The 23370-nt window shown below is 32.1% G+C and overlaps 1 protein-coding gene across 1 annotated transcript in view; it reads left to right on the top strand.

The window, feature by feature from the left end:
- The window catches only part of LOC106713815, a 99449-nt gene that overhangs the window by 62007 nt on the left and 14072 nt on the right, over positions 1-23370 (top strand). The window contains exon 3 of the mRNA XM_014506688.2: positions 8333-8445. Coding sequence (XP_014362174.2) covers positions 8374-8445 — 72 coding nt within the window. The 5' untranslated portion in view covers positions 8333-8373. The remainder of the gene's footprint in view (positions 1-8332; positions 8446-23370) is intronic.

The raw sequence follows: 23370 nt of genomic DNA on the forward strand, positions 1-23370 counted from the left end.
TACTGCGATATGAGTGGCCCAGATTCGATGGATCCTTGCAACCCTGCAACCGGTCATGTTTCGGGTCGCGGTCAACATGTAATACTCGTAATATGTTTTTTCGCGACAGCTCAGCCTTGCAGTTAACGAGGTCTGTTGTTGTATTTTTGTATACAAATGAATTGACAGCTTTCGTAATAAGGCCAGACTGACTCCTTGTACGATGCTATTATGTAGCTTTAAATCTATGTTCAGTGTTACTAAATTCATTTAATGCAATTTATTTTTTAAATTCTTTTGCAATTTTATAGTTCTTAATTATTGATTGAGTTTAATTTAAATATAAATTTCTGGCTCTTTATGTATAGTACAATCTAAAATAATAAAATAAAACGAAGTTAGTATGTATGTAAATGTAAATAGAAATTGTTGTAAGACAAAACTACGCAAACCAAACTTTGATAGTCAGCTCTGCACCAACTGCAATTTGCACAAAGCGTAAAACGCACTAGCGACTAAATATTTTGTGATTTATTTTCATTTAAATGTAATTTACGTATTCATTAATTGATTTAAGATATTGTAGAAAATATAGCCTTATTGTAAATATTAAAATTGTAAAATTGATAAATATAAGTATGTAATGTATATGTTTTTACTTTGTATAAAAACATATAGTTATCCCTCGCAATCCCTTTGAAAAAAAAGAGATAAAATGTATTTTGACAGGTGTTACAGTCAAACCTGTATAAGAGAAAAACATCTATAAGCGAGAGCCATTTTCTGGTACCGACGGGCGACCTCCATTAGCGAGAAATTCGGGTTAGCGAGAAACCACGATAAGCGAGAAAAATATCCCTTGCACGTTCGCTTATGCAGGTTTGACTGTATTTATAAAGTGTGTGTCACATCTGTCCGTCTGTTTTCACCTTTACCTATCGAACTGAGCACGTGCTTATTACCAGAGTGCACGTGACACTGTTGTTGATCGCTAGAGTAGTGTTCGTAGTCTTCATGGAAAGCGTTACTTTGTTTTATATTAATTTATACATCTATCTTTGAAACGATTCAACTTTAATTCTGCGAATAATTTAAGGAAAATTGACATGACATCATGATCGTTCTTACACATTTATAATTTTTTAGTACTTACGAAAAAGTTTATGCAGTATTGTGTAGAATAACATGAGTTTTAGGTAACCAATTCTCTCTGTTAGTACTGTGACTTAGTGTGTTACAGCATTTCGATTCAAAACAACTGAATAGGACCAAACAGTTCCATTGAAAGTAGTTATTAAATTCAATATGCACATATAAAATAGTGTATGTCCGATTTCAAGATGTAAAGCGTTATTCAATTGATTTCAAAGAGGTCGTGATATACGAGGCGGGCGCACGGCAACGAATCATTAATCTCAATTTATAAAGCTACGACTTCCAATGCAATTTAAAGCTATTTGCGAGAAATTTGAGTTCAAACAATTTTCGGGAATCGTGGCGATATAGGCCAGGTCAAAATTAATGAGTTAAATTAAAGACAAAGTTTGTTTAAACTTTACAATGTTATTATTTGAAAAACTGTAAAGAAAAAATTTACAAGACTAAAAATAAATTTGGTCATATTTATGAAAATTAGTTTTAGTTTTTCATCAAGAGATTTCCTATCGTAAGGAAGTACTCAAACATCAATCAAATTTCCCTGAGTAAGATTCCCATAAAATTTATTTAAATAATTATTTGCGCTACCTCACTTATTTCGTAGATATTGTAGTCCAAGAAATATGCAGTTATCTTATTACCTATGCAATAGCATTAAGGATTGAAAAAATAATTGATGTTCAGTTCATCTTTGATTGATAGGCTTTTCGTGTCAAAGTAATTTTCGTTACTTGAAAACATACCTTAACTTTTTAAATTAGAGTACATAATTGTCAGTTATAGTATATTTACGCAGCTGTCTAAACAAGATTTCTTTCTGTAAGCTCGTTTTTGTCTTAGTCGTGTCTCCAACAGCCATCTTGGATTTTTATTACCATAGAAAAAACTGAGTAGGCCAATAAACAGACTTCACTTTACTGACTGTTTAGTTTTTAATGCTGTCTCAAATATGGGGTAAATTAACGTAAAATAATTTTTCTATAAAAGTTCCATACCTTCGTTACAATAGAATTAATTAATACCTTTAGACTAAACAATATACAGTTACATTAATTAAGGTAAAAAAAAAAATTAACACCTACGACATTCTGTGGGTCGCATTAAACATATTACCTACGGGCCTCGATTTGAGTAGCCCTGTTTTATAGCGCAGTTGTTTGCCGAGTGGGTGCGCACCAAACGCGGCCGTCTCGACCAATATTGCCTAATAGCCATATGTGTCTACAACTCAAAGGCGGCATTAACATGTTGTAGGCGCGTTTCTCCCGTAGAAAGTGGCACCTGTTGTACGATACGACTGTTAATGCAGTTTTTAGTGTAAATTGTCTATACGTAGAGATACTATGGTTCCGGTGTACGTGATATATTGCGTCCCTATAGGTCCGGCATGGTTTACATAAAGAACATCTTGTTTGATTTCTATAATAGAATAGTTACTGGATTAAGTACGATATATTAAGTTGACGTATGAACGTGAAAGAGGCGAGAGAGGTCCGCTAGGTCTGCGTATGGAAATCCGTAATCTCTGTCTAATCTTCTGAGTTACGGACTTGGGTTGTCTTATTGTTGTTGTATTAATTTGAAGTAAACAATGGATACATCGGTAGGGATAGGCTTAGGCATAGGAAATAGTGGCGACATAATGAAAAAGTGTGTAAGGCGTAGCTCCTAAACCTGTTCTGCCGAACACAATTCAAAATTTCGCACAATTAAATAAAATATATATATTTTCTATTTAAATAAATGAAATAAAATATTTACTAGTGAATATTTTTTGCAGAATTTATTAATGCTTTTTTTTCTTGTAATTAGTAACGAGGCGAATGAATATAGCCGTGGGAAAGTAGATGTGATGCGGCCGTGGTAAATCATTTGTGAAGGGAAACGCGGCGGTTACCGCTCTGCATCGGATGTCTGACATCAAGACAATAAATATTATGAAATTACACTTGATTTATTAGGTAATTAACATTTAGGAAATCATTAAAGGTATAAAGAAGGAATAAATATAATCACATGATTTTATTTTATGGTCTTGACCGATGGTACCGGCGAAAGCATGCAGTTCATGTTTAGCGAACCTGAACTAGTGATCTTCTAAAATCATCATTAGCTTACTATACGTCTCCATTGAGGGGCTCGGAACCTACTCTAAGTTAAAGGTGATTAGGCTATAGTTAACCACGCTGGCTTAGTGTGGGTTGGCTGACTTCACACATATCATTCAATTTCTTCGCAGATATGTGCAGGTTGCACCATTTAGTTATCCTTCGCCGTAAGAATGTCGGATAAATGTACATATGTAAAAAGAAAATCCAAAAACACATTGGTATATGGTGGGATTCGAACCCAGGATCTGCAGATTACAAGTCAAGTGCTCAATCCAGTAGATACGCTTAAAGCAGTAGACATTGATGGCTTTAACGATCCGCGTATGTCGACTTATAATCACTACACTAAAGAGTTCATTGCTCATTTCATAACATCGCTATCACGAGAAGTTAACCGTCGTATAACGGACATCACAAGTATAAGGCTTTATGAAATTAATGAAAAATAACTTAGTATTTGAAAGCCTGTGTACACACGGCTGAATTTACGAAGCGCATCACAAGCATACCGCGGTCATTGATTGCGGCTTTTACCTGGTGTACACACGGCCCCAAATTGTGTATACGATATTAGAATTTAATTAAATTGTTCATGTCACAGAGATTCACGTGTATAGGGTATGTTTAATAAATCCGGATCAACTGGTGACCTTAATTATATGTTCATACAAAGATCAATATTGAAGGTAAAATGAAGGATTAGTTTGGAATTAAATAATTAAATGAAAATTCATAATGATGTACTCACAAATGACTCTTAAAGGACTTTGTCTTGTATACATTGAACAGTTTATTTCAAAATAACACCCTCGAGCCTAGGGAGCCCTCGAGCCTAGTTACTCTTAAACGAGGTTTAGGCAAAGCGCCGTCTGCGCCGGACCACCTCAAGCCCGGTGAAACTGTAAATGCCTCTTCAAGGCAAACAGTGACTGCACAGTCACAAAAAAATACAAACATTAATTCAGTACAACTAGAAGTAAATATAATATACCACAACTATTGACTACAAAAGAAAACATTTAAAATGGCGAAGTTACAGGCAAGATATAGTTATTTTAATATGAGTATATCTTAGTAATAAAATTATGTTGTAAAACCAATTTATTCAATGTCCTTGCATGTCTATGTTTTGTGTATTAACTTGAAGAGAAACGCGACCACATTCCTTTATCTACTTTCTTATACAATATTAATACGCTAATATACTAGCGAGAAATACTCCTATTTCCTTGTAAATCTGCCCACGTTGGATAAGCGATATAAGATAAAGACTAAATGTAACATTTTATGATTTAATTTATGTATTATTTTATTTTGTTGCCGGAGACCTAATTTTAGTCCTCTTTCCTTAAAAGAAAAGGATGGGATTAATGAAGTGGATTTGACGGAGAAAGGAACTCGTACGATGAGAAAATATTCTTTTTTTGTTTGTCTCCTCCTCCGTCGATTGAAGGGTGGCAACATATCTGTAATTGCGGATGTCTATGGGCAGCAGTCGTTATGCCATTTCGGCGAATTCAGGTGGCCGCTTGCTTATTTGCCACCTTGTATATAATCGAAAATGATTCCTAATATTTAGCTTATTTTGAATTATTACAACGTCATATTTTTAGTCAATTTAACGTATCAATATGAGGTACTAGCTGTGCCCGCGACTTCGTCCGCGTGAAATACTTTGGATAGCATTTTTTTTGGGCTAATTATTTTATTTAACCAACGTGCTATGCTTTGATGTATGTAGAAGAACATAGAAAGAGGTGTGGCCGGACCGCGCCAAATGTAGGTCCTGGGTCTCTGCCTACCCCTCTGGGTTACGGGTCATGCATTATGTTGTTGTTGTGGTTTTTACTTAAACTTATAAAAAATGCCAAAAAATATGAAACTTACAAAATATTCACATAAACATCTTCCCATACAAACATTCATCCCCTATTCCGTTTTGTTACATTGCAACCTTGAGGGTAAAAGATTTACAAATTTAAAATGTCATATTTATTTATATCAAATCAGCAGCCTTAAAAATAAGTTTAAAGCTTCTAACTGTAAAAATGACGATACTTTCATACAAATTTCCACCCTAACTTTCAACCCCTTACAAACCCTTTTTCGCGTTGTAAAGTAGTCTTTATCCTTTCTCGGGCTTTAAACTAAATATTTGTAACGGTAACAGCAAAACATATTGATCAAAACATTCAACAAAATCTAAAATATTCCCAAACAAAATTTCATCCCTAATTGTTATTTAGCACCCTTAAGAGTAAACTTTTTTCAAATATTGAATATTAATTTCTTTATATCAAATTAGCAGCCTCAAAAATAAGTTTCAAGCTTCTAACTGTAAAAAAAGACGATACTTCCATACAATTTTCCACCCCCTCTTTCAACCCCTTACAACCCCCTTTTCGCGTTAAAATATAGCCTACGTCTTTCCTCAGGCTCTTGACTAAATATTGGCAAGGATAACAGCAAAACATATTAAACAAAACATACACCAAAACCGAGCATATTGCCAATCAAAATTTCATCCCCTATTGTTATTTAGCACCCTTGGGCGTAAATTTTTTACAGAAATTTAATTTCATATTTATTTATATAGAATTAGCAACCTCAAAAATAAGTTTCAAGCTTCCAACTGTAAAAATGACGATAATTCCATACAAACTTACACCCCCACGTTCAACCCCTTGCAAACCCTTTTTCGCGTTAAAATGTGCCCTATGTCCTTCCTCAGGCTCTAGACTAAATATTGTTAAGGGTAATAGCAAAACATATTAAAGAAAACATTCAACAAAACCTCACATATTGCCAAACAAAATTTCATCCCCTATTGTTATTTAGCACCCTTGGGCGTAAATTTTTTACAAAAATTTAATTTCATATTTATTTATATAGAATTAGCAATCTCAAAAATAAGTTTCAAGCTTCCAACTGTAAAAATGACGATAATTCCATACAAACTTACACCCCCACGTTCAACCCCTTGCAAACCCTTTTTCGCGTTAAAATGTGCCCTATGTCCTTCCTCAGGCTCTAGACTAAATATTGGTAAGGGTAATAGCAAAACATATTAAAGAAAACCTTCAACAAAACCTCACATATTGCCAAACAAAATTTCATCCCCTATTGTTATTTAGCACCCTTGGGGGTAAAAATTTACAAAAAATTAATTTCACATTTATCTTTATCAAATTAGCAGCCTTGAAAATAAGTTTCAACCTTCTACCTGTAAATATGACGATAATTCCATACAAACTTTCACCCCCACTTTCAACCCCTTCAAACCCTTTTTTCGCGTTAAAATGTAGCCTACGTCTTTCCTCAGGCTCTAGACTAAATATTGGTAAGGGTTACAGCAAAGCATATTAAACAAAACATTCACCAAAACCGAATATATTGCCAAACAAAATTTCATCCCCTATTGTTATTTAGCACCCTTGGGGGTAAAATTTTTCCAAAAATTTAATTTCATATTTATCTTTATCAAATTAGCCTTGAAAATAAGTTTCAACCTTCTACCTGTAAAAATGACGATAATTCCATACAAACTTTCACCCCCACTTTCAACCCCTTACAACCCCTTTTTCGCATTAAAATGTAGCCTATGTCCATCCTCAGGCTCTAGACTATCTGTGTACAAAATTTCATTTAAATCGGTTCAGTAGTTTTTGCGTGAAAGCGAGACAGACAGACAGACAGACAGACAGACAGACAGACAGACAGACAGACAGACAGAGTTACTTTCGCATTTATAATATTAGTAAGGATTAATATTCCTGTTAATAATTTTTCTAGATATGAATAAAATTATACCAACCATATGAATAATCGTTGTTGTATGTCTTCCTTATTGTGTTCTAGTCTCTATAATAAATAAGAAGAATAAATAAATGAAGAAATTCGAGGCGAGCTTGTTCTAACAACTATTATTATACTACGAATGGCATATCACAAGGTTTTTATAGATGCATATTTATATGACCTTTGAGAAGTAATTTATGTAAAGATATATTATTAATGTTAATCTTTTGATATGTTTTATTTTATTTGCTTCTGAGATTTATATTCTTGAATTGATTTAGAATATTAAATTGTTTCTTACTTTCTTGAATAACTATTTAATTAATTACCTGTACATTTCTTTTAAAACTTTATCATCTCCCTGGGTTCATGCCTTAATTTCTTATGGTCCGCCGGTTGCTTGTCACCGTCTATTTCTTATTTTTTTAATTAATAAAAAATAGATATTAATTTAATACATGAAGTATTTAGATATAATTATTTAGTCATGACAAGTCATTTTTTGAATTGTATAAGTAACTTAAACATGAAGGTGAGATTTGTACCGTTGAGGACGTTTATATCCTACCCCTTTTCGTTAGGTAACAGTTAAGTCAAACATTCAAAAGTACCAAATTACGCTCTTATAGTGACAGTAGTTGCTGTACAATATCGATTTTATGTGGGAAGCGAATTAATTTTTTGTTCCTTGGAGACCTTCTTTTGTTTTTAACATAAACAAACAATCCGGATACGTCGAGTATCTTTGCGTACGTCAGTACTTGCGCAGTCATTAACACGAGCCGTGTGGGAAGCCGCGGCTCTATGGCGGGTCGTTGACACCGAGTGCACCGGCAAACTGCGACTACTGTGCGGATGCATTGCGTTGCACAATGCTCAGTTAGTACTGTTAATGGGAAAAATATCCGCTACTATTTTAACTCGACTGTTAACAAGGAATGAATTACTTTGCATATCAAACACTATAAACTATTCGAGTCCTACATCACCTGTGCTTTTTCCTAAACATTTGGGTTTAGCTTTCCTCGGCCTAGGTCTTTAAACAGTATCATTTTTAGATATTCATTATCAAGGTCTTAAATTTATACTTAATCCATTCAAGTACACAAAGCTATATTTATTTATAGTACCTACTATCAGGCATGCAATGCAATTAATTCAATGTTATATGAAGTATCTTACAATATCCAAAACAATTAATAGAAAAATGTATCATGAAGTGATTCCCAACTTTAAAATCATGTGCAGAAAACTTATTTTTGAATGCTGTTTATGTTTTATTACAGAGCGATGTTTCGGTGGAAGGGCAAAGTGAGGTAGCCGGCAGATGGCAGCAGTCAGCGCGGCGATGTTCCGGCCCGGGGGCGCGCTCGACCCCCCGTGCTACGCCACGCAGAGGGTGAGTGTTTCGGGATATTTCTCGATAGATGGTTCTGATCAAAGCCATCATATATTTGAAAATTCCTAACGTAACTTTCAGAATTTGGTCTATACAGATTTGTTAAGATTGCAAAAGGTAATATGAAAGAAACTCAAATATCTGTACGAATTTTAAGTGAACTTTGATAGTTTTAGATTGTGAAAAATTGAGCATTGACACTTCTGGTCGATAAAGATAAGACATGACTCTTAGTTCATACTTCAAATTAATGTGCTTGTATTAAATTTAAATTAAATTACGGTACCTTTTTAATCGTGTTTACGTTGGTTAACCACCTATTAAATTACCTGACGTCCAATTGTAAACAAGTGCTTATGCTGCGTTTACCGTTAAGACAATTTGTATAGCGCCTGAGTCATTGTTTACAAACCATTGTGAATGCATTGAATATACTTGGCACAAGTATCGCTAAACTTATCTTGCATTTTGATTGAAAATTGTAAGTCGTAGTAAACCTGCATCACTACATCAAACCCTTACATTCATTGACTGTTGTTACATTGTTAAGATCGTCCGTATGATGCGTGAAGTTAATTCAAAGATTTCTTTTTAATTTATCTAATATATTAATCTAAAATTTCTTAACGTGGTTTTTAATCGAAAACGAAGTTTCAAGACAACTTGAGAGCTTGTGAAATTCTAGTTCTTATACTTTATCTAGATGATGCATATTTTCACTTTCTCTCATTTCATTTTCGTTATTGTCTGTATGCACTAGACGTTTATATTCTCACAGTGATTTACCAATCTCACGGTAGCATTTCAATGTTATTTAATTGTAGATAACAATAGTGATTTCATGACAAGACTTGCGTACTACCAAGGTTTCCTCACGACACTTCGCAACTCGTTTGACAATAGCAACGCAATCAATTTCTTAGTAATAATTGTTATTAGGAGTTTTAAATCCAACTGGGGTGAACAGAGAATTATCTATTATTATCTATTTAAATAAATATTAGCATCTAACATCGATCTTTTACGCTTCTCAAGTTTTGTACGCATGAGAATATAACCTAAGAATCAACTAGACTAAATAGCGCCATCTATTGACGTCGTTTTAAAATATTTTTAAATTTAAATAAATTCACAATTTGACCTGACTCGTCATAATCGGTTCACAACAGAATATTGGAATTTTGACATACATAAAACAAACTTACATACGTGCGAAAAACATTACCCTCTTTGTCAGTCAAGTCAAATTCGTATAAAGGAAAGATATAGCTTTGTAACAAATTCCTTGACATTTTAACCTTATGATTGCGTGCAAGCTTTTTTATGACCTACAATAGTAAAGAAAAATATATATAAATATTGATTGTTATTTGTTTTATTAAAGACAATTAAAGGTTTTACGAGTTTTTTAGGGCAATACAGGAAGGGAAATAAACGAAGTTAAAACATTTTCAATACGTCCACGTTGCACAATTTAGATATAACTATAGTTTCGTGCAGAAATTTCTTCGAAACAAATGTTGGTTTAACAGCTCAAAGGCCTAGTTAGGCGGCAGTCGGTTTTGTCGCTTTCGAGTAAACACATTTTAGCGGACGACCATTGCTACTATATCAAACATTTGAAGCATTTTGTTTACTTTTCAATGTATAAATAATGTGAAATGTCTATTTTAATTTAATTTATTTTAATTAGTAATTAGTAATTATCTTAATTAGTAAATTATGTAAAGAGTCATTAGAATCCAGTATCTATATGTCTATAATCCAATCAAACCAACAAAAGTAGGTTAATTTTTTTATGTAAAAGTATAAATTTTATTCCAAACATCAATTGTTTTGATATTCTTTTGTTTTTATTAAGTTCCTTTTTATTATCTTTTGTATATTGTTTCCCTATCATAAAGACGATGGTATAATATTTTTTAGAAAAAAATAAGGCTAATTAAATTAGGTACTCAAGGTAAACCTTGAGGTCAAAATAACTCGTGGCTTTGTAAACTTTGACTACAGAGGAACGGACTAATCAAAAGGCGTCATCTTTATACTAAATAAATTCTACTTTTCAGTTGATGTAAGGTAAGGATGACATCATCTTTATTAATGAGTACTGAATCAAACAAGCAAATGCGAAATTTTATTTTAGATTTGACAGAGAGGAATGAGCACGCTTGACAGGTCCTGTCTTTTAAAATTCAAAGTATGTAAGCTTGCCTGCGTAGAAGATAAAGCCGAAATAATAATTTCGGAAAGTAATACCATAATAAAATTAAAGTTATGCCGTTATTAAGAAACGAAACGAAATGTATTAATATGTTTCTTTTGAAGGATCAAAAACAGTTTTTGCAGAAAATAAATTTGATTAAGGTAATTCTTTGGTATTATTACATTGATGCCCTTTAGTTCAGTGGTTAGTTAGTTGGCCAGCTATGTACGGATTACGGATCGAATCACAAAATATTATACTTATAAATAAGAGAATAAATGGATCTATAAATAAGATCTGACGGAACAATATAGTCAAGAATGAAATTATAAACGCTCATATGGAACGATTTTTTTTAATATATACTCATAGTTAAGGAGACAATAGTTTCCTTAGACGTTGATGTTTTAAATCGTAGTAAATATATAAGAAATTCCAAGTACCTAGAAATTTGAATACTCTCATCGTAGAAATATATCGACAGTATTGTTAATTAATTCAAGTAACTCCATCTAGCGAAATTTCAAAGCTCTTAAAACCTTTCAATATTCATGGTATTCCAGTCTTTGCCTAGACATCGTAATTTTACACTTCGCTTTAAACTTTTAACTATTAGAGTAACATAAAATATTAAACCTCTTACAAAACTTTACTAGTTCTAAAATACTATACCTTTTTTAACTGATTTTTTAACTTCAATATGATGAAGAACATCGTTATTTGTTTGAGACAAATGGACTCATATTAAACATAGTATTGATTAAATAGTATTTCGCTAAACTACACTAAATTAAGTCAACAAAAGTAGAACACTATAAATAAATAGTAAAATGTAATACACAATTTTAAATCCACAATTTGTCTGTACAAATTGTGCACGTAATAACAAGCGGGCATGTGCAAAAATTAAATCAGACCAAAACATTCGTTTGCTCATAAAGGCTTTATTTAATAAATTGATTAATGCGTTGTCTATGTTAATTGATTCACATGTTTTGCCAGCTAACACGTTCCGGACAAAATTGCGGATGTTTTCAATTAAATTATAACTTCAACGTACGGAAAGTCACATTCCCGATATTTTAATTTGTAATTATTTGCATCATTTCGAAATTTAATTTTCGTAATCATTTTATCAAATTGTAATTTAAATGTAATATCATTTTATGTCGATGTTGAATGTTGTTTAAATTATTAAAATTCGATGAGCTTCAGAATTTCAATGCAAAATTAATTATTCAAATTATCTGGATTGATTAATACTTGCTTTTCAATGAATTCTCAGGTGTCAGTTCCACAACAAGAATAACCCTAGTATGCCCTTCTTCCTAAATCTATATATATAAAAGAAAGTCGTGTTAGTTACACTATTTATAACTCAAGATCTGTCGAACTGATTTAGCTGAAAATTGATGGGGAGATAGGCTAGAACTAGGAGACGGACATAGGAACTTTTTTTATCTTGTGTGCATTTTTTTTTATTCCGCGCGGACGGAGTCGCGGGTAAAAGCTAGTAGTAGTAACATCTTATAAATCTAATACAAGAATTAGGTTCTGAAACAATGAAAGCAGTAGACTTTATTAGGAAGGCCTTGAAGTTAAGCAACCTTTTAACTAAGTAATTGAAGTTGTAGACACCTTCGGTTTAACCAGATCTATGAGATTTAAGAGGACGACTAGATAGATAAAATCCCTGCAGCTTAAAACTACTACGTCTGGTAGTTAGCTTAACGTCAACTTACTAATCGTTGGTTTCTGAGACTGAAATCCCCGCCTAAAATATAATATTATCTCTGATTTCTCAAAGACAATGACAGGAATGACGATATATTTCATACGGAGATTTCCGTCTCAGAAACTAACGGTAAAGGACTTACTAGTCTTAAATGTTTTGATAGTTGTATAAGATGCTGTTAAAACATATTTACTTCGCAGGTTTTCACTAACACAAGAGAGAAGCAAGATAAATAACTTAGAGGAAAGGAAAAAGATAGTTATACATTGTTAATGTTGACTCGATAAAATATTTTACGGAAATTTGAATATAACTGGCTAAAGGTTAAATTAAATAATATGATTTTAAAACGTTACTCTGAAATAAGTATTATTGATTTGACTCATTGTGTTTTTAAAAATACTCTCGTTTGACCTTACTTTCAAATATAAGGCATGTCAATTGTATTTGGCTCGGTATGCGCAGAAAACCTAATCTCCTCCTCACGACTTATCGGAGTACAGAATAAGGTCGCGTAGGACACGATTGGGACAAAGGTTGTCGGTTGCCACTATCTATTGCAAATATATTTTTGGATAGATTAGTTTTTTATGCAGCATGTCAATTGATTATTTTTGCCCTACTGATTGGATATTATTCGATGTATGTATACGTGTGTCTAAATTTCACCGCCAAATACTTGTAAAACTTATATTATCTTTTTTTTTTCTAAGACAATCACGTCGACATATAATTTCGACAGATAGAATAGCAGTCGATAATTTAAACATTTTAAGTGTGCCAGTATTTGACAACATTGTTGGAGCTAAATTGGTCTGGTATTCGAAGTTTACCTTAAGTAATCACTTAGCAACCACGGTTTACGCTTCCGTGATTTATTAAATACCAGTTATTGCATAATATATTTATAACAGGTTGAGATATGCAATTATTGGCGCCTTAGGTGCGCCTGCGTATGACGTGGCTTATTGCAATTATCTTGCTTCATTTACAGTAATGAAGTCTTGGTAAGGAATTTTGTTTAATACCAGACGTTACTTGTAATATTTTTGTAATACAATGAAACTGTATTTATTTAAATCACGTTATCATCTCTTGTTTCTAACTTAATATAAAGTTTGCTGAAAGTTTATCTCTTAAATTATATTTCATTTTAATATGTACACAATTATGAGTTTCATATTTTACCATATAAGTTGCCTAATTTAGGCTTAGTTATAATTATAATTGCAATTCTAATGCACAGCAAGCATTAAAATCTAACTGAAGTTAGTTTAATTTGCTTAGAAATGTTCAATTTTCATTACTTCCTTTTCGACAAATAGTTAAACGTTCTAGCATTCTAGCTTTTATACCGTACTGTATGCAGTAACTTATACAATCTTAGATTCGTAGATTTGATTTTGCTTTTGACTGGTATTGGAGTGCGTGGTTCGAGAGGTCAGAGTAAAGTGGTCGCATGCCTGTGCGACTGGTATGCCTCCACGGTATTCACTTTCGTTCAGGAATGTTGTTTACATATTGCTATATACAGCTCTACGTATATTTTAAACTCTATTTATAATGTATAATTTAATAAACGCTTGTTTATTTGAGAAAGTAATTGTACTTTTTATCCCGCTTTACATTAGGTATGTGAAGCTCAGTTATAATTTAACATAAATAATTAAGATCTATATTTAATTAATTGAATAAAAATAATTTCAACCGAAGAAAGCACTAAAATAATTGCACCTAAAAGTAACGTGTAAATAAACGTAAGAACTGATTGCTCAATTTTATTTGTACTCCACTTAGAAGAATAAGACTTCAGGGCGTCGGACGGTAATTGGTATTGTCGGACGTAGGAAAGTACTAGATGCAATCTGTTTGCCCATTCAATTGCCAACAATGGCCGCGCCGTGCTATACTGTACACAAAGAGTTAGCATCAAGGTTATGTAAGTATTAGGGAAAGGCAGCGAAGGTAATTCTTGACACAATATCATTTGGACTTTCTTATTTTGGATTATTGTCGAAATGCTATTGATTTTTATTAATATATTGAGAATATCGCAGGATTTATAAAAACCTACTAAATGAGCAGAAGAAACAGCGCCATCTATTATCTGCGGTTTAAAACAAAAATATTCAAAATTATAATATAAACTAAGTAAACTGTAATAACCTATAGAAAACATTTTAATATTTAAGAATGTACTAAAATATCGAACAAAAGAAGAAATTAAAAGGTTGCTCTTGATCTTGATTCGTCTTTGACTTGTGTTTATTTACAATTATGTTCATACATGTAAACACGTACGCGTGTCGTAGTTTCCGAATAAGGGATTACATTCAATTACTACTGTAAATAAGCTTTCTAGATAGTGTTAAACTAATGAATAGATGAGATACTAACTGATGGTTTAACAGCAGTTAGAATTTAAATTATCTAATACTAGCTTCTATCCGCGACTCCGTCTTACGACATTTAAAAGAAAACTTAATTAGTAACCTGTGTGTTCTTTCAATCTATACGCCGAATTTCAGCGAGATCCGTTAGGCAGCTCTGGAAATACCTTCTAAAAAACATCCATCCATCCATCCAAGCAAATTAGTAAGATTGTTTTAACAAAATGCCAGTAACCTATCATTTTAGCAATCGAGTTTTAAAACTTAGGATCGATACGTAGTTTTATAAATTTTTCAAATGTTTTAAGGATGAAGACAAAAGAGCAGCGATTTATTTGATTTAAAAAAATAACCATCTTATCTCTAACATACACAACAATCATGATAACATGATTTGAAAATTAGCCATATTTTTAATATAGAATAGATATAAAAAGAAAAAAAAAACATTGATAAGATTACGATTCTCCTATGGCATCTTATTTTTATCATGTCGTTACATATGACTATTCTGAATATTAAGATCAATTGCAAATGCAGATTGCTGGCGGCAGATGTCACATTTAACAGGTGGTGGACTATGAATTCTCATCGACATAACACCTCAGCTTGTATCGCTCAGATTTAATATTAATATATTCTAAAGACGTCAACAGTTTCTTAGTTTGATGTCAATTTAATACAGTTAATAGAAACACGACTGGTTATAAGACAAGTGGTTATTTTAAAGTGTTTATTTAACACTAGCTTTTACCCGCGACTCCGTCCGCGCGGAATAAAAAAAAAAAAAAAAGAAAACGGGGTAAAAATTATCCTATGTCCTATTCCTGGTTGTAAGCTACCTGCCCACCAATTTTCAGTCAAATCGATTCAGCCGTTCTTGAGTTATAAATGGTGTAACTAACACAACTTTCTTTTATATATATAGATATATATAATATTGTCTATCCTAATCCTAAAGGTTTTCTTTAAGATTGATTTAATTATAGTCTGGAACAGCTGGTACGTGTTGTGTTAGAATCTAAAATATTTAAGACTAGTTGTCGCCCGCAACTCCGTCCGCGTAGAATTTAAAAAAAAACTTAACAAGTAGCCTATGTGTTCTTCCAGACTATATGTTCTACATGAATACCAAATTTCATCGTAATCCGTTGAGCCGTTCTGAAGATACCTTCAAACATCCATCAATCCATCTACAAATTCGTATTTATAATATTAGTACGATGTAAAAAATAATTCTGGTTGATATAAAAAAATGTATTCACCTTTTAAACTACAGATTTAGAAGGAAGGTAAAAAATATACAAATAAAATCCTTTTATCTGTAGCAACTAATTTCTTGTCGCCTACAAGCAATAAATTCTTCTTGTTATTTAATTGTTGTTAAAAATAGTATGAAGCAATATTTTTTTGGTCGACTGTAATGACACGGAATTGAACAAAAAGGGCAAGAAATAACGCGATGGATATATTTTCAGCAGAGGCGTTTCGCTTACCCGAAGGCAATTAACGCTATGAAAAGCCAATTTCTTCGAGCTAATGACACATTTTTTTGGTGCTCGTTTTACAAACGTTGTATTCTTTTATGAACGTCATTGTTTTAAAAGAGAGTTCACTTAACGTTAAGGAAAGGTTATTAAACGTAGATTTTTTAACTTCCATTCATCGTCATTATGGGGAAATATTTAAGTAGAAAAAGAAAACAAAACGATACAAAAAAAAAACGTGAAACGCAAAATCTACCAATGTTGAACATTAATAAAAAAAATAGGTATATAAATTCAACCCGTTTGTGAGAACTAAATTGAAACGAAAAGTTTAAAATAAAAAACATTTGGGCTCTTCATACACAAGGGAACGTAAATATGTATGTAGTATTTAAAGCCCGTCTCTTGCAACATGTTTGTCAAGATCTTCCGCAAAAAAGTCGCCGCAATTGTCAAGATGGTGGAGAAAATCTTTACAATTGACATATAGTCGCTATTCGTATACTGACTGAACAAACGACTCTCATCGACGATTCAACGTTGTGTGTACAGAGTGCGAGCAAAGCGATACTCGTAACCCTAGGATACAATATTAGTTTGGAAAATTTACGATTCCTTATTTAATTACTAGAAATATACATAAGCGGTAATCTTAGGATTCACAACAGTATTATACAAACTATATACATAAATAATTTGACTATTGGATCGTAATGCTAAATAATTTAATCCCTGTGTACGTGGGGGCTTAGAATGGACAAGGTTTGTTATCTTATGTTTACATAACATAAGAAATCTCAATCCTGTAGCTTTTCTCTCAGGAATACGTGTTAATTATCTACTTGATGAGTTATTTGGGCCGTATCCTCGAATACTAGAATGTAATTTATATTAAATACTATGAAAGAAAAGGTAAAAGAAACGTAGCTGGACGTATAATGAAAACCATTTCAGTACTCATTTCTTTTATACCTTTTGAATATAGTACTCAAACTTATTATTGACAATATTACAAGTAATGTTTTTCTTTTTTTTTACTTTTGGTACTTGACAAATTTATTGGATGGCAACATTAACAACAAAAACTATAGAGCCACTATCACATTAACGAAATATTGAGTCACTCGTAAAAAAGTACACAATACAATTTGTACCTCAAATTTAGAACACATCTAATATATAAAATTCTCGTGTCACAGTTTTCGTTGCCATACTCCTCCGAAACGGCTTGACCGATTCTCATGAAATTTTGTGAGCATATTCAGTAGGTCTGAGAATCGGACAACATCTATTTTTCATACCCCTATTAAGTTTTTTTTAACTGCGCGCGGACGGAGTCGCGGGCGACAGCTAGTTTTTTATAAAATTGTTATAATCAAAGTACCGTGTAATAACCGTTGTACTGTACTATAAACATGACAAATGACGCTATTTATCGATAGATGGCGTTGTTATGCAAGCTGCGAAGCGATCAACGCTAATGTTGTGGCGAAACACCTACAAGCATTCGTAATAATGAAACGGAACGTTAACGCTAATGTTGGCTCTTTAACAGGTTATTGAAATGGGTTTTTTTATCCCGTAGAGACGATAGTCTTGGATAATAAGGGAGCTATTTAAGCTAGCTTGGTACGGAAAAGTATTCTTTTAAACAGTTTAGGTAAACCATTTTAAATAATTACTTGGACTTTTACATTGTCTAAATATTCTGACGATAAAACTTCTGTTCGACTAATTACAATTTCATTAAAACTATCAAATTCGGACGGTAAATATCAGTTAATACTGACTGATGTATTGACATTTGGGTTTAATTTATAACCGTGGGTTTCTGAGACTATGTATAAAGCATATCGTCATCAGTTTCATCTTTAACAAAACAGAGAAAAAAATATTTTTTTAACGGAGATTTTGGCCTCAGAAACCTACTGTTATAGATGTACTACATTATACCGAAATACTTATTCATTACGATACAATATTTAAATGATATTAATTAAATTAAATACTTATATCACAGGTCCTAAGTATCAGGACAATGATCCCCAGAATTATGAATAACTTTATATGGACATTCATGAGATAAAATTGTTGTTAGGGATGTTGGTTCTTAAATAAATTAGACTTGATTATATGGAGAGTAGACGAAATGTGCAGGATCACGTTATGTGATAATATTGAAAATGATATTTGACTCTGAATTTACGATACTAGTTAAGATTGTACGTAAAATGTCATATATTAAGACTTCTTCAGTTTATTGTGAGAGTTGCTTAGTGTTGAAGCTAACATTGTAGGACTACTTAAGTAACGATTATACGACTTATAACTTTCAGTGCAAATGTGGCATAATTTTTAGTTTGTACTGACATAGATGCTTACTTTTTTTACTTAGAATAATGTTGTTTTTGATCATACTACACTAGTTGTCGCCCGCGACTCCGTCTGCGCGGAATTTGAAAAATATATATAATAAGTAGCCTATGTGTTCATTCAGTCTATGTTCTACAACTGTGCCAAATTTCATGAAGATCCGTTGAGCCATTCCGAAGATACCTTCCATCAACCGAAACATTCGCATTTATATAAGTCATCATCTCCTTGACCTTGTCCCACCTACGTAAGGTCGGTGCACCAGGTTTCCGTCTTCCAAATGAATCTGTCTGCCGTCATCTCCATTGTCACCCCCTTCTTGATCATGTCATCTTTCACGCAATCCATCCATCTCTTCCTAGGCCTACCTCTACCTGTGTACCTCCACACTCATACTTAACGTTCTCTTTGCCACATGCGATTCTTCCCTCCTCATACCATGCCCATATATATTAGTAAGATTGTAATTTGTGATTTGCTGGCCACAAAATTAGTAGTATCTCTTTTTAATAGTTCCAATTGGATATGGAGACATAAAGACGTTTAAACTGATTTAATTCTTGTTAATTTATAAAACAAAGGCAATAACTTTTAGATTCGAACAAAACATGAATAGCAATTGCTTTGTAAACGGTAAGAGGAAACAAATGTAACTGAGAGGTCAGTCGGGGGCTTCTATTGTTTACATCCATTGTCTATAAAAATAGTTTCTTATGTTTTAATCTAGGCCATATAGCAAAGTCGCCTGCAGCTGCGACTTACAATGAGAAAGCGAGGTGGAGTTTCTGTTTAAATTATCGGACAGAAGTTTTGCTTGAAATATTGCACTTAGTAAAATAAGCGGCCGCCATTGTGGGGAATATTCACGGAGGCTTTTAATGATATATATATAGACTTACTAAGATATTGAAAGTGTACTGGAGTTTAATATTTATAAAACAATATCGATTTAACTAATAGATTATCTACTAATTGTTTTTTTTATATTTAATTTTATTGTGTATACATTCTTTTATAATTTTAAGTCAGAACAAACTTTGAAATTTTTTCCAATTCTATAAAAGTTTTGTAAATTCTTGTTAAAACGTGGATAAAGTAAAATCTTGGAATTCTTTCTTGGAAGTTCTTAACATAGCAAAAATTTTTCGTGAAAATGTTAAAAAAAACAATTTTTAAGGAATATCATAAGAAGTATAAAACCATAAAAATAATTAATTATGTTGAATAAATTAAGCAAAGTAGAAACAACATAATTATTTTTATAGCGTATAAAAATAACACATTTTTTATTTATATTATAAGTAGGTATAGACCCAGAAAAAATAAGTATCGATAAATTTGTTAACATCAAAGTTATTTTAAAACGTATTTTAAATGCTGAAATTACGTTTAAATGTCTCTAAAGTTTTAGAACTCAAAGTCACCGAGATCAAAAGCGATTTCGAAAGCGAATTGTCGAGTATTGCCCTCTCACGACAAGTCGCAATAAGCCTTCGTCAAATAAGCGCAGTCTGAAGAACGTTTTTAAGAAAATTACAAACGATTTTGTACTTTTCACATTAAATTAGTTAATGTTAAACAATTTTGTATATCAAATGATTTATTTTAAGCCGCTTTGGTGTTTGATGTTAATTTAATATTATTTGATATTTCATTATTACAGATGGTAGAATAAATCTTCTTCCATTTGTAATTATACGCTTATTCATACACGAGCGTTTTTTTAACGCCGCGTTAAAGTTATGCTGGAACGACAAACCACAAATACTCTTGTCCCGTTCGTCCAGTGCTCAAAATGCAATTCTTAGCGATTAAAACATCGCAATCTAAAAGCACTACCGTATATAAATATTTGTTTTAAGCTGGTTAGTATTTTCCTAAAAAATATTACATTACATTTTACCCATTCAGCCTGAAAAGCGTAAAAACTCTTAGATGTAAAAAAACTCAGTTACAACAAACATTTATTTACAAGATATTAGCTTTTCGAGTCATTTGATAAAATAGTACTTAAGAAAATTCATGAAAGAAAAAGAGAATATAAGATTTTCTAACGGAGTTCATGAAAGAGGTATAAACGTGTTTCTTAGGTAATTTTCGCCTGGCTGAGCTTTTTGCCGGAACGGAGGTATCATTTTATTATCGTTTTAAATACTTTTGGAATAGCCGCTGAGACTCTCCGCTGGATTTAAGTATTTTAACGCGTTGTAGAAAATATCTTGTTTTATTTTTTCGAGTTTTATTTTTATAACGATCAGAATTTTGTTACTATTTTATATTCTTTATCTACCTTTTTTTTAATTTTATTTAAAAATCTTACATATTCATAACCTGTTGTAAGTTGGTAGGCAATTTTGGTTTGGTATGAACATGTTATGCGAAAGGAACAATCGCATATAACGACGAAGGTTTAGAAAAAAATTTACTATTAAAGGAGGTTAATATTTTGATTTAAAATCTAAATCTGATATCTACGAATAAATCTAATAATCATAAAAGTACTTGTGAATCTTTTCGGTTAAACGCGTTTATAAAATGTTCTTTTACCGCGAACACTTGGTTGTTTTACGAGCATTTATAGATCCTAATGTTCGTGTCACGGTTCTCTAGTGATTAGCGGTGACTGTCTTTATAGGTCATTCCGTGAACACCCACCGACGCTCTTTTACTGATGCTATTTCTTTTTATAGCATCATCCAAAATTACGTCTACTCTGATTACATTATTACTATTTAAATTAAGCAAATCAGTTCTCTTTGGTGATCTATTTAAATAATTTATTACACAATGTTCAATTAACAAATAAAAAAACGAATGACTTGTTTGTACCACACTAATATAATGTTTCTAATGCTTCAATTTTTCGAATCCATTATCTTAACTAAGATTGGTTCTAATCTGTTTCTGCTTTGAATCAAAAACAGATACACGGACTTAGCAATCACAACTGGATTTTATCGCACGTAAAACGGCTATAAGCTTACTATTGTCTTTATTATTCTCTATGTTTTTATTTCTAAACTTAATAAGTAGCCTATGTGTTCTTCCAGACTATGTTATACATCTATACCAAATTTGATCAAGATCCGTTGAGTCGTTCTGGAGATACCTTTAAACAAACATACATCCATCCATCTAAAATTTCGCATTTCATATTAGTAAGAGTATTACAGTTTCTGTTTTGATATATTCAAATAAAACTGAATATAAGGTAATAGATTCAATACTTGCGTAACAGTTGTGTATAAAAATGGAATAAAAAAAACGGCAATAGTGAATCGACCGCAAAAGGGCTAGGTGTTGTTGTACCGTTTGCAAAACAATTTAGCGAGCACCGATGTTCTGTTCACGCGGACAGAAATAAATGCGGTTGACTTTATAAAAGCTAATACAAAAGGAAAGTATTGCAGATTTACTCTATTTCAATGCGAACAATTCTGAAACAGTGTTTTTATATTTGCACAATATTGGCTCTTATTTGCGTAAAGAATTTTTAATGAAAATAGTTGTACATTTTATATATTTTTGTGAATTCCATTTTCATATATTTAAATTTCATTTTCAATAAATAAATACTGATGGAATTTTAATTCTATAAATACAGTGGTAAATGTAAATTGCGAAATTCGTATTCCAACATTTAATTGCACTCCGAAATAACAAAATTTTAACAGAAATGAAAACAAATCTTTATATAAAAGTTGGAAGTTCTATTTATGGTTATGTTTGTAAAATAATAATTTGTATTTGCGGTTTACATTACATTTAAAACATTAATATTTAGTTTCAATTTATTCCTCGCGAAAATTAAACAAAAAAATTAAAGTTTTTTAAACCTTATGCGCCGACCCTACATGTGTGGAATAAGGCCAGGGAGATGATAATGAAAATGTTGATTCAGTAACCATAATTCCAAAATAAGCAGCATATCGCTAAATGAAATAATTATGATGATGATGATGATGATGTAATCCCGGCCGATATCGGCCACGGCGACTGACTTCAGCTCCGGTTTTGACGTTGGTGTGCTCGCATGTGGCTTATGTAGCCAATTTTGTTTGCGAAAATCCTCGCACATTGCGGACATGAGAGCACACCGTTTCGTAAATAATTAAGAATTAAATCTAATAATAGTAATAATTATGAGTCCATAACCCGCTAATTAAAATAATCTGCTTTTATTTTGATAAATATTTTCTAACTGGTACCATTGGTTAGTTAAAGTCACGTAGATTCTAGAATCTAGATAGTGTATGTTTAAGTATATTGAAATTGGCTACACAATTACGTAAACAATTTAAGCGGAGCCGAGTCTCAGATAGTGCTTGTTTATGTCTGAACGTCAGTTGCTTGAGACGACAACCAATTTAGCTTTCGCTGCATCTAGAAGCGAATTTATACGTTACCAATAATATTTATACCATTCGAAATAAATAGGCAATAGAACATTACATAATAGACAACTGATAAATCAAAAAAAAATATATAGGCTAGGGATGCAATGAGTTCTGTTGAGTTAGTATGACAGCGTTTTAAGTACCACAAAAATATTGAGTACCTATTATGAGTCAAGTGAAAATAGTATGAATGTTAATATTCTTTATTTAAATACTTTGCTAACCTTCTTCGTCTCTAAAACAATGAGGTTAGGTACTCAATGGTATATAAATATATTACTAGAACTAGTTGAAAACCAGTCAAACGGCCCTTGCAGTAGTCGATGTCTCGGTAAACTAT

This window comes from Papilio machaon, chromosome 12 (assembly GCF_912999745.1).
Source record: "Papilio machaon chromosome 12, ilPapMach1.1, whole genome shotgun sequence".
Classification (NCBI taxonomy): domain Eukaryota; kingdom Metazoa; phylum Arthropoda; class Insecta; order Lepidoptera; family Papilionidae; genus Papilio; species Papilio machaon.